Raw genomic sequence first — 11519 nt, 5'->3', positions numbered from 1 at the left:
CTCAAACCTAAAGCCCGTGATCTCCGCGTTCTTTCAGCAGTGTCATGGCTGACTGACCACCCATGAGAACCAACAACCCCACAGTCACCACATTGAGCGGCGAGGCTGCAGCATTCACCACAGGTTTAGCCTGAAAAGTGATGCTATTCAGCCAAATAGCGGAATTCAAGTACCAGCTTAAACTCTTTGAAACATAACATCCCAATCTGTTGAAGGTGTGTTTGAGGAGTGATGCTGAAAGACCTTGCCCCAGATGGATCCACTGGCAGCAGATGGACTAATGAGACAGCCGTTTATTTGTGAATGAATGAGGAATGTTATGCGATTCGCTGCCAAGAATTCCACACATTAGCGTGCCTTTGCCCCTGGACACAAATTGCTTCAGTACCCTTGTCTGAGAGCAACCCAAGGCTGGGGATTTTTAATGAGAACATAAGAAACAAGGGAACATGAGAGGAGAGAGAAGCAGACCCTCTAATTGAGTTTAGGTTAACCTTCTCCATGTCACATATGGACAGTTGCACGAGACAATAACACCCTCATTCCAATCTCCCCCTCTCTACCCCTGAGCCCCACTTAGAACCAAGAAAGAGAATATTTCTGGTACTCGCGACCTACTTACGAAAGGAGTCAAACAGAAACCTCATGGAATCTGAGCTGTCGAACCCATAACATTGCCATTTTCACGCCAACCAGAAAGACAGCTCGAAAGTCAAAGCCCTGGTCTCCCGGCAGACATGGAGTTCAACGGGACCCACGACTACCCCGGGTTCCCTACGGGGTTCCCCTACAACTCCAGCCTGGACTACGAGGACTACGAACAGGAGACGGACGCCAGCAAGATCATCATCCCGTCCATCTACGCGCTGGTCTGCTGCGTGGGCCTCACGGGCAACGCCATGGTCATCTACGTCATCCTCAAGTACGCCAAGATGAAGACGGCCACCAACATCTACATCCTCAACCTGGCCATCGCCGACGAGCTCTTCATGCTGAGCGTGCCCTTCCTGGCTACGTCGGCTGCCGTGCGCCACTGGCCGTTCGGCTCGCTGATGTGCCGCCTGGTGCTGAGCGTGGACGGCATCAACATGTTCACCTCCATCTTCTGCCTGACCGTGCTGAGCGTGGACCGCTACGTGGCGGTCGTCCACCCCATCAAGGCGGCGCGTTACCGCCGGCCCACGGTGGCCAAAGTGGTGAACGTGTGCGTGTGGGGCTTCTCCCTCCTCGTCATCCTCCCCATCATCATCTTCGCCGACACGGTGCCGGCGCAGGACGGCGGCGTGGACTGCAACTTCCTGTGGCCCGAGGCGGCGTGGTCCGAGGCGTTTGTGGTGTACACCTTCCTGTTGGGCTTCCTCCTCCCCGTGGGGGCCATCTGCCTGTGCTACTGCCTGATGGTGGCGCGCATGCGGGCCGTGGGCCTCAAGGCCGGCTGGCTGCAGAGGCGGCGCTCGGAGAAGAAGATCACGCGCATGGTGCTCCTGGTGGTGGCCGTGTTCGTGCTCTGCTGGATGCCCTTCTACATCGTCCAGCTGGTCAGCGTCTTCCACCGCCCGCCGGACCCCATGGTCACCCAGCTGTTCGTCATCCTCAGCTACGCCAACAGCGGCGCCAACCCCATCCTCTACGGCTTCGTGTCCGACAATTTCCGGCGCTCCTTCCAGCGGATCGTGTGCTTCCGTTGGCTGGAGTCGGGCCTGGACGGGGAGCAGGTGGACTACTGCGCCGTGGCGCTCAAGAGACAGGCCACCTGCGGGCCTCCGGACTTCCCCAAGGAATGTCTGGCCTCGGACATGGTGTTCCGGAACGGCACCTGCACCTCTAGGACCACAACACTGTGACGCGGTGACAGATTGGAGATAGTAGGGGTTAGCGACGGTTTGTAGAGATACTCGGTGAGGTAGCGGGTCAGGGGCTGGAGAAGATACTGACTACACTGTGACCAGGAACACCAGGAGGGGAGATCTATACACAGCTAAGGAGCGACATTTAGTTTAACACAAAAGTATGCTGACCTGGAGGGATGCTACAGCAAACCACAAGCACTGCACACATAACTGGACTTGACACAGCTACTCTTTGAAGTGAACCAGCGCTTTATGTAAAGAAAACAAGTTACAATATGAGTTTGCTTGACAAATAATTGTTTGCCAATTGTAAACTGGATCTAGAGTTTTATTTTCTGGTAAACACCACAGTGTAGGTAAAGACAATCTACACACAACATTCCAATGTGATAAAAGTTTGACAGATTTTACATTTTTCATGGCAGGAGGAGAAGTAATTTTATGAGATTGATGATGTGAGTTGGAATCAAACCGGTAAAGTGAATAATGTCTGTGCACTCTCTACTTGAAGTTGACATGTTATTTTTCAATGCTGATTGTCCATGTATTTATGTATTTACTGTATATATATATATATATATATATATATATCTGTTGGTTGTTTATTTGTGTTTGTGAGTCTTTTAGAGGGTTACAAAGCCTGACACTGAACAATGAACCCAACCAATTTATTTGTGATGTTGGTACATGGACCACAACATAATTAAATATGAACAATCAACAGAGATCAAATACCACAGTCCCTTGGGTTGGATCCACGTAATGCTTAATGAGTGAATGTTGAATTCTGTGTTTCTCTTTTGTTTATCAAAAAAATACTATTTTCAAATCTGAGGAAGATACTGTAAATATGAATCTGAAATAAACCCTTCCATTTGAAAGTGTGATTTTGTTCAAAAAGAATATCAAGCAGATGGTCCAGTATTCAATATTATGAAAGTTCTGCAATGACCCTTGACAACAGGTGAGATCTATTTTCCGTTTGGGTTCGGTGAAGTGGAAAATTCCCCTGACAGACTGACCTACCGATAATTTCCATGAAGAGCAACAAGATAACATTTCTACTGTCTGACACTACATGTGCTGTGTGGAGCTGAACGTTACGAAGGCGTATCCTCATGCAACACCAGCCAAGTAGCCTCAGGCGCAAAGTCCTATTTGGCTTGTGAGCACGCTGGAAATGTGGCTTCTCTCCAGAGGTTAAAGTGGGGTAGCTATAGCTGCTGTTATTCGGATGCCTTGAGAAAAGATATCCGACATTACATTTCAGACGGGTACAATCAATCCTGCACAGGGTCACTAAAACACCAACTTCCAAACGGCCGCCTCCGCTCACGGAGGCAGCGGAGACGTCAGAACGAGAACATCTCTCCGTTATAACCTCTAAGGTAACCCCCTCCCCCACCCCCGGTTGCAAACCACCTGGACCAATAAGAAACATCGTCACGTTACCTAAGCTACTCTCATCCAATCAGTGAGTGAGTTTTGCTTCCATTATTCCCCCCACTACCTCTTAAATACAGACTTCATACTGGCACGTCCAAATCTTCTTATTTAAAATCCTCGATTCCTTTAGCGTGTGATACTATTAATCTTTAGAGAAGAAGCTTTCTTTGGATGGACTCTGAATAAAGTTCCCACGAGTCATTTGCATGAATTCCATACTATACTAGCGCTGAAAACTCAAGGTTGTATTTGTCCTAACACATGCATCAAAAGCATAACTCAAGGGTAGGAATGGCCAAGGCATCGCAGTACATGACAGTCTAGGAACAACCACTGTCACACTCATAGACTTGGCTGTGAATGTGTCACGTTGTGTATGGTGGCTGTTTAATGTACAGATCACACATCACTCTGGGAGCAGTGCTAGTTTATGGGAACTCCACATCTATGTTGCAGGCTGGCTGTGATAAAAAGTGAATTACAACAAGGAGAGGAACAAATTGCCACCAGCAGGGAAACACAAATCAAAAGCACATGTCATGTTTGAAGTGTTTCTATGTACATGACAAAAGAAAAGACATGTAGGCTGTGAGAATGTAGCATGTTCACAAGAACGCGTGTCTATTATTTGGTTGTTGGTTCTGTTTTATTATTTGATATTACGAATTATGTTCATAAGAAAATATTTGATGGAACTGAAAAAAAACACTCCATGTGACCCTGACTTAAAATACCTCTTTAAATATCAAACTCAATATGGAAGTTAATGATCTGTGTTAGACCTGTACAATGCCTTCCCCACCAAAACATGGTTTACAATCATCTAAATCGTGAAAAAAAGGCTAAAAGCATTCAGCTACGCTGCTTGAAAGACAACAGAATAGATCAGAACAGAATGTTCCTCAGGCCTGTGCACAGGAAGAAGTGACGTCTTCAGAGACCGGTCTGCCATTGATTAAACTTGCCTATACTTCTCTTGTAACATATTCACTGTACCATGACTAAAACCATACAGGCAGCTCCAGCAGCCAGCACTGTTGTGCGGTAGATTATTTAAAATGGCTCCCAACCCGCTCCAATGAATAACTGTTGCATTTATAAAACACATTTTCTGTTAGATGGTCGGTAAACACATTACAGTGACCTTTACACGTCAAAAACAGATCAAAGGCTTAAATCATGCAGTGGAGCTCCTTTCGCACTGCAGACGTCGTGAACGCTCAAAGCTTGTATTCAAAGATGGGTCAAAAGCCTTTGCTCAAGTATTTGAGGTGGTATTAAGGAAGAGAGCAGACCAGTACGGAGTGTGTGGAATCCAAGTCGACGCAACAATCTCCTCAATATTGTCAGACAGAGAAATAAAAAGCAAACAGAATCTAAAGGTGAGGGTGGGTAATTAGAAGAAATGGTGCGAGAGAAGATAAGAGAGCGATAAATACTATTGAATTAAGGAAATGTTAACGAAATGTAATGGACCTCTCAAAATGGATAACAAAAATGTGCAACAACATGATGAGAACGAGGAGAAGAGGAGATGGAGGAAGGGGGGAGGGAAGAGAGAGGAGGGACAGATCCCCCCCCCACACACACACACACACAGGGAAACAATATCGGTGTACAATATATGTCATTACTGAGGATGGTCTACCTGAATTGGTTATCCAGCTAACCATCCTGGAGTTTCTGCACAGCGTGAAGAGCTGTGGGAGGTTATGGGGCCATTATACTGGAGGCTAATTAACATCCCTGAGAGGAACACGTTTACATCCAACCTTCACAGTCAGCAAATGTCTGGTCTGCAAATATCCCCTATTGTATCTACTGTAAATGCTGCAATTTAATTGATCCCCATGTCTAATTCGAGATGTATGGATTTAAAAGGCTACAACGGGGGGAAAGAAATGACGCTCCATTCTGGGTCAATGTTTCAGTTTTCACAGGAAAATGGAATGTGATGTGAGTCACTAATTGACAAGTCCTTTGTGTCTGGTTCACTAGCTTGTTAGCGAGCAGCAGTCATCTTCGACTAGGTGTCCCGCAGGGCTTGTTTGAATGTCGATCCCATCGACATTCAAACAAGCCCTGCTCTCCTCCTCATCCCCACCACCCCCCTCTCCTCCTCGTCATCGCCACCCCCCCTCTCCTCCTCGTCCCCACCACCCCCCTCTCCTCCTCATCCCCACCACCCCCCTCTCCCCCTCATCCCCACCACCCCCCTCTCCTCCTCATCCCCACCAACCCCCTCTCCTCCTCATCCCCATCACCCCCCTCTCCCCCTCATCCCCACCACCCCCCTCTCCTCCTACGCCTCCCTGTACAGCTCAAGTTCTTGTGAGGCAGTGTGCTATCTTCACCAGGGACAAAGCCCTGTGGATCAGCTCGAGATGTATTGATGTTATCTGTTCAGGGTCCCCTGAGACAACAGCTCTCGCAATCTAGAAAACACTACATGCAACCATCGCATCATGGAATGATGGTTGTAGATGAAAGCGAATGTTCAGACTGTGATTATCTGTCTCTGATTAAGAGCGAGGTCAGGCACTGTGGGGAATACTTGACCTTTTTCTTCTCATCTGTTTTGTCGGGTTTTAATTCATACTCATACTTGTGTGTAAATATGGATTTCTGCATGGGTGTGTGTGTTTGCGTTAGTGTGTTCATGCATGGATGTACGTGTGTGTGGATGCACATGAATTCATGCATCAAAATACATGTTTTCCTCCAACCGAAACATAAAAACAATTAGCCAAATAAAACCTCTGGTTTCATTGGTCAGTGTTCCTGGCCAATGACACAGTTTGTGACTTGAAGGCCAAAAATATGACGTGTTAGAAGTGGATTTATTGCTTGATGAAGGAAGGCTAGTTTTAATTACATTCAGTAACCTCCCAACCATAGAGGCAGAACTATATTCATATTTAATCAGGGTTCCTTTAATCACCTTTCTGCTTTGATGTTTTGGGTGGTAGGAAACTTGTTTATTATGGTGTTCAAAATGACTCAGTCAAGCCCCCAGTCCCCTGGTCTGAAACAGCGAGGAGAGGAGGATCGTGTCGATACATAAACATCTTCACCTCCGGACAGGCACAAGGAGGAGAGCACTGAGGCGAGGTGGTCCATCGACCGTTTTTGACTCCTTGAAAAGTTTACAGTTGGACCAACTTTTCAGGAGGTGTTTGGTGTGCACTCGACACAAGTTGAGATGCAGCATGACCACTGGAGGCTGGCCTTGGGAAAGACGTCTGGACGGCACTCGTTATTTGTTCACAGAAAAAGCAAGGATCCTGTTTGAGATTCCCCTGGAAGGGTTGCTAGGTCCTTAACAGGACATGCATTATTTATGTACTGGTGAAGGATTGCCCCCTCCACACACACACACAAATTGTATTAAATTAAGTCAAATCAGTTGACCATATGGACAGAATACCCCCGGCAACCACTCACAACTCACACCCGCCGATCCTGACCCAAAGCGCCCAGTCGACCAGAAACACTGGCACAGAGCAATTGAAGCGTGAATCCAACACCAGGAGTGTTTGTCGGTATATAGGTGTCTCGTGGGAGTGTGAAAACGATTACAATGAACACGCCCGGTGTTCAATCAAACACTTTGAAATGTGCTGTGCGCAGCCTCTTCAGTCAACCCTCCACGCCAACCCCAGCAGTGGCCTCACCTGCGGGGGCATGGAGGTCAGGTCGTCCCAGACAGTGCCTGAGGAAAGGGGCGGCTCTGGAGGAATGCTGTTTTAACTGATTTTCATTACCACCAGCCCCCCCCCCCCCCCCCCCCCCCCATAGTGCCCGAGTGCTTCTTTCCAGGAAGCAGTTTAGGAGGAATGAGGAATGAAACATGGAGAAGGGTAGAAATCCCAAGTGTTCTCGTTCACAAACTTGTCCCCTAGTGCTGAAGACAGCCGTTACTGGGGCATTTTTGAGGCAAAACAATCTAATGATTGGTTGATTTTTGTTCATGACACCCCCACAGGAAAGGACATGCTGGTGTTTTCATGTGAGCTTTCTACCTGTCACTGGTATCGTCTCGGAGTCAACTTACGCAGCACACTTGAGACTAAAGATGTTAAATGGGTAGGCTGGTGACAAAAGAAATGCCGAAAAGCGTTGGGTTAACAAACTGTGGTTCAGCCACAAACTGCACTCGGAGAAAGAAGCACACCAACTGTAACAAATAAATAGTTAATACAAACAAGCCTAACAAGACTCCATCCACAACTGTGTGCATCACGACACAGAGTTCATACAAATCAGTTGACATAGGTAGAACAGATCTTTTGTTAAGCCGAGGACCCACACTAGGCTTTGGTTGTTAAAGCCCCACGACTGACATCTCTTCTCAACTCAACGGAACTATACAAGCTGTGCTGAGAAAGGATCGAAATGCTCCCCACTCCTGTGGACGGTCGGTCTAGTTCCAATACCTCCTCTTCGTGTTTGAGATGGAATGGCGTTGGACGTGTGCCGGAACACTGAATCACAGAACGAATAACAGAGTGAATTCCATACATGCACAGCAATTCTCTGCAGTCAGAGCTTCACGTGGGACCGTAAAACACGACCCAGAGATGAGCTATCCAGATCCATATGCAATTCCAAGCTTGCAGCAGTTCTAACTGGCATCGGATTGAATCTCACTTTGGCTGTATTGCTATCAACTGTGGCTAATTTTGTATTATCTATTTACAGGGTGAAGTCAATTGAAGTTGATGTTCTGCCATTGCAAAGCCTTTCCACCTTGTACAAGCACAGTCATAGTAAATAAACAATTTACCGTGGCTGCACTGTACACTGTTTCTTATGGAGGGAACCCCCCCCCCCACACACACACACACACACACACCCTGCTGGTTTTCCCGTTTCTCAGTCCACATCTAAATGAAGACAGATGGACTGTTATAAAGCAGATAGCAGTCAAGCGCTGACTTGCTTGACCCCAGGAAGTCATGCAGAAGTCATTGAGTAAAATGGTGCATGGTTGTTTTAGGTTACACACACGCACACTCATGCATGCGCACACATATACTGTTCACCCACACTTTTACACACCTTTGCCAGCACACACACACACACAGGCACACACACACACGTACACACACCTCACCTTTGCCTGCAGTATAAGATCTGTCTTCCCTGTCAAGTTTAAAGTTCCTGGGACTTCAAAGGGTCTTTGTGCTTTCAAACAGGCTTTTCTTTTTGTTTTCTTCTCATGAGAAGTTTGGTTTGTTGTCGGATCTGTTTGAGAAGAAAATATGTTTTGAGCAGACTATGAATGAAAAATTTAGTTTTCAGATGGTGGGCTGTAGATTGGGGGGGGAGAAGTACATGGGGGGGCATTGGGTATTGTCTCGACAGAATTCTCTTGAACAGTTTTCACTTGCGCTCTGGTAATTATCTTTCTATGCTTCACTGAGTTTCAACTGTATTAATGACTAGCTAATAGTATGCATAGGGTGCTTTGCAGGGCGCACCCTTTACACCATTTGAAACGGTCGAGAATTCACAAACAGGAGCGCGACTGGAGGAGTGGAGGGATTCTGAGGGTAGGGCAGGTGGCACATGGTCTCAGCCGAGGAAGCCAGGGTGGCCTCAGGGGCGTCCCTCTGGGCAGACGCCCGCAGAAGTGGCCAGCATGTCAGAGAGAGAATAAGAGAGGAAAATAGGTAGGAGAGAGAAAGTGAGAGATACAGTGTGGTGTGTGAGTGTGTGAGAGAGAGAGAGAGAGAGAGAGAGAGAGAGAGGGAGAGAGAGAGAGAGAGAACGGCGAGAACGGAGAGAACGGAGAGAACGGAGAGTTAAGGAAGTGTCTTTGTGTACTGTGTTATGCAAGCACTCAAAGACAATGTTTTCATGAATGGTTAATCAGAGGGAGTCAGGTGGCTGAGCGGTTAGGGTATCGGGCTAGTAATCAGAAGGTTGCCGGTTCGATTCTCGGCCGTGCAAAATTACGTTGTGTCCTTGGGAAAGGCACTTCACCCTACTGGCCTGGGGAATATCCCTGTACTTACTGTAAGTCGCTCTGGATAAGAGCGTCTGCTAAATGACTAAATGTAAATATAATCAATAGAAAAGTGCAAGGAGCACTGGACCTCTGAGTGGTCTAGCATCAGCAGACATGGAGTCGACTTGACAGCACGAAGACAACATCTAAAGTGACTGAAATGGGACTTCTGTGGCTAAAGATAAAGACAAGCATGAATGATCTTTGTTTCCATCAACTGAGCACAGGACATTGTCTGGCGGAAGACTTCTCAAAATGACAGGGGACAATGTTTAATATGTATAATTTCGGCAGCTGATTTCTCCATTTCTGGCCGACGTCAGCCTATCATGCTTCAGGTGAGCCAGACCGAGACAGGCCGACACAGAGAATACTTGATTCAGCCAATGTCCAAATCGTCAGCCCCTTTCTCTCCTGAGAACCCTCTGTCACTGTCGTCCCTGGCTGGAAAGCGAGTGATGCTGGCCAGGCTGCCCTGGCCACAGGAGGCTGGTTGGCTACAAGCTGTAGACATCTGGTTCTAATATCACCTCCCCCACCTCCCTCTCTCTCCTCCAGATCCCTGCAGCAGGTCATGGACTCCTCTCTCATTGCTGTCAGTGAACTGGAGGATTGACTGCTGCTCTGCCTCTCAGTATTCCAGCCAACTATATCTGGCCAGACATACCAGAGCACACACACCTAGCTGACCGGTCCAGTTTTACACACACACACACACACTCAACAGTCCAGTCCAGTAGCCTTCTGCCTGATCTTTTCTAATCTGAATGTCTGTCAAAAACACTTCCAAACTTGTGTGTTAATTTGCATTGCAAAATACATTTCAGATTTTACAATCTCTGCCTTTTTGAGTTAGTAAGTGAGGGACCGTAAGATTGCCTCAATGAACAAAAGACACTGAAATAAATGGTGGTGTTTTGGCATCGAGTTTAGTTGCTGTAAACGTCAAGCTTCTTTGCAGTTCAAGCCAAGATTTATTTCAACACATTTACCTTTTTAATAATTTTTAAATACTGTTCGGAACTATAACTTTGTGTTCCAATGAAAATAAATGACTCACAATCTTGAATAATTTGCTTTTCAATCATGGACAGCACACAGCTATCAGCTTTCCTGACAAACAGTACCACTGAAGTGGAATAATTTACCAAAGATATTATAATTTCTTAGATACATTAGATTCTCCTGCATGTACTAAGAGAATTGTTAAGCTGGTTGGGTACGTGTTATTATGTAAAGCCTGTGATCCTCAGATGAGGTTTTGGACCACCGCACACAGCCACACACACACAGCCACACAGACACACAGACACAGCCACACACACACAGACACACGCACAGACACAGCCACACACACAGCCACACACACAACCTCACACAGACAAACACACACATCCTGGTGTTATTAACTCTACTCCTTCGAAGCATCTCCCTTTGAAATGTTAAGCTGGAAAGATCTTCTGCGGCTCCAGTGTTATCTGAATGGTGGGTACCACCCCCCTACCCCCCTCCCTCCTTCCTCAACTACCTCTTATTCCAGTCGGTCAAAGGATCCAAGGGGATCTGGATGAACACACACTACAGCAGTCCATGAGCACAAAGTGGTCATTAACGTTTAGACGGTGAGTGCTGAGCTCCGAGGCTGTCCATGAGAAACGACTGTGCTGCAGGCTGCCACAAAGGACTGTGGTGTCTGGATTTATTGACTCACTTCAGTTGAGGTCAATAAGTGACAGCTGTGGGAACATCAATATTGTGTTTTTCTCCAGTTTACACGGCTAGGGGAACGTTAAGGAGGTGTGTGTGGGGGGGGGGGGGCGGGGGGGGGGAGTGTGTGTGGTTTGGCAAAAAGCTGAAAGTGGAAAGAGAGGACCAATATGTGATGTAAACAACCAGCACACACTGTATCTACAAAGGGTTTCATCAAAGTCAAAGTGTGTTATTTGTCAGACAGAATAACAAAGTCGTTCTGTTCAATTACGTACTTGGGACAAGGCAACCCACAGTTCTGTAGGAGGCATAAAACCACAACTTACTGCACATCTCCATCGGCACTCTTAATATTTATAATATTGAATACTGTTCTCGCTGCAGCAGTATGGCAGACGTCACCAGAGCATCTGGACTACCAGGACCTCCCAAAGGCCATCGGGCTTCTCAACCACATGATCACCTCAAGTGTCTGCCTCAGGGGGGGGGGGGGGGGGGGG

General features: G+C 47.0%; 1 protein-coding gene across 1 annotated transcript; it reads left to right on the top strand.

Annotated features, from left to right (window-relative positions):
- Positions 1–737: 737 nt before the first annotated feature.
- sstr1b (somatostatin receptor 1b) lies at positions 738–1844 on the top strand. Its single transcript, XM_067261418.1, has one exon. It carries the CDS (start codon positions 738–740, stop codon positions 1842–1844), a length of 1107 nt encoding a protein of 368 aa, XP_067117519.1.
- Positions 1845–11519: the final 9675 nt, after the last annotated feature.

This window comes from Osmerus mordax, chromosome 23 (assembly GCF_038355195.1).
Source record: "Osmerus mordax isolate fOsmMor3 chromosome 23, fOsmMor3.pri, whole genome shotgun sequence".
Lineage (NCBI taxonomy): Eukaryota > Metazoa > Chordata > Actinopteri > Osmeriformes > Osmeridae > Osmerus > Osmerus mordax.
This window is presented reverse-complemented; position numbering and strand designations above follow the sequence as displayed.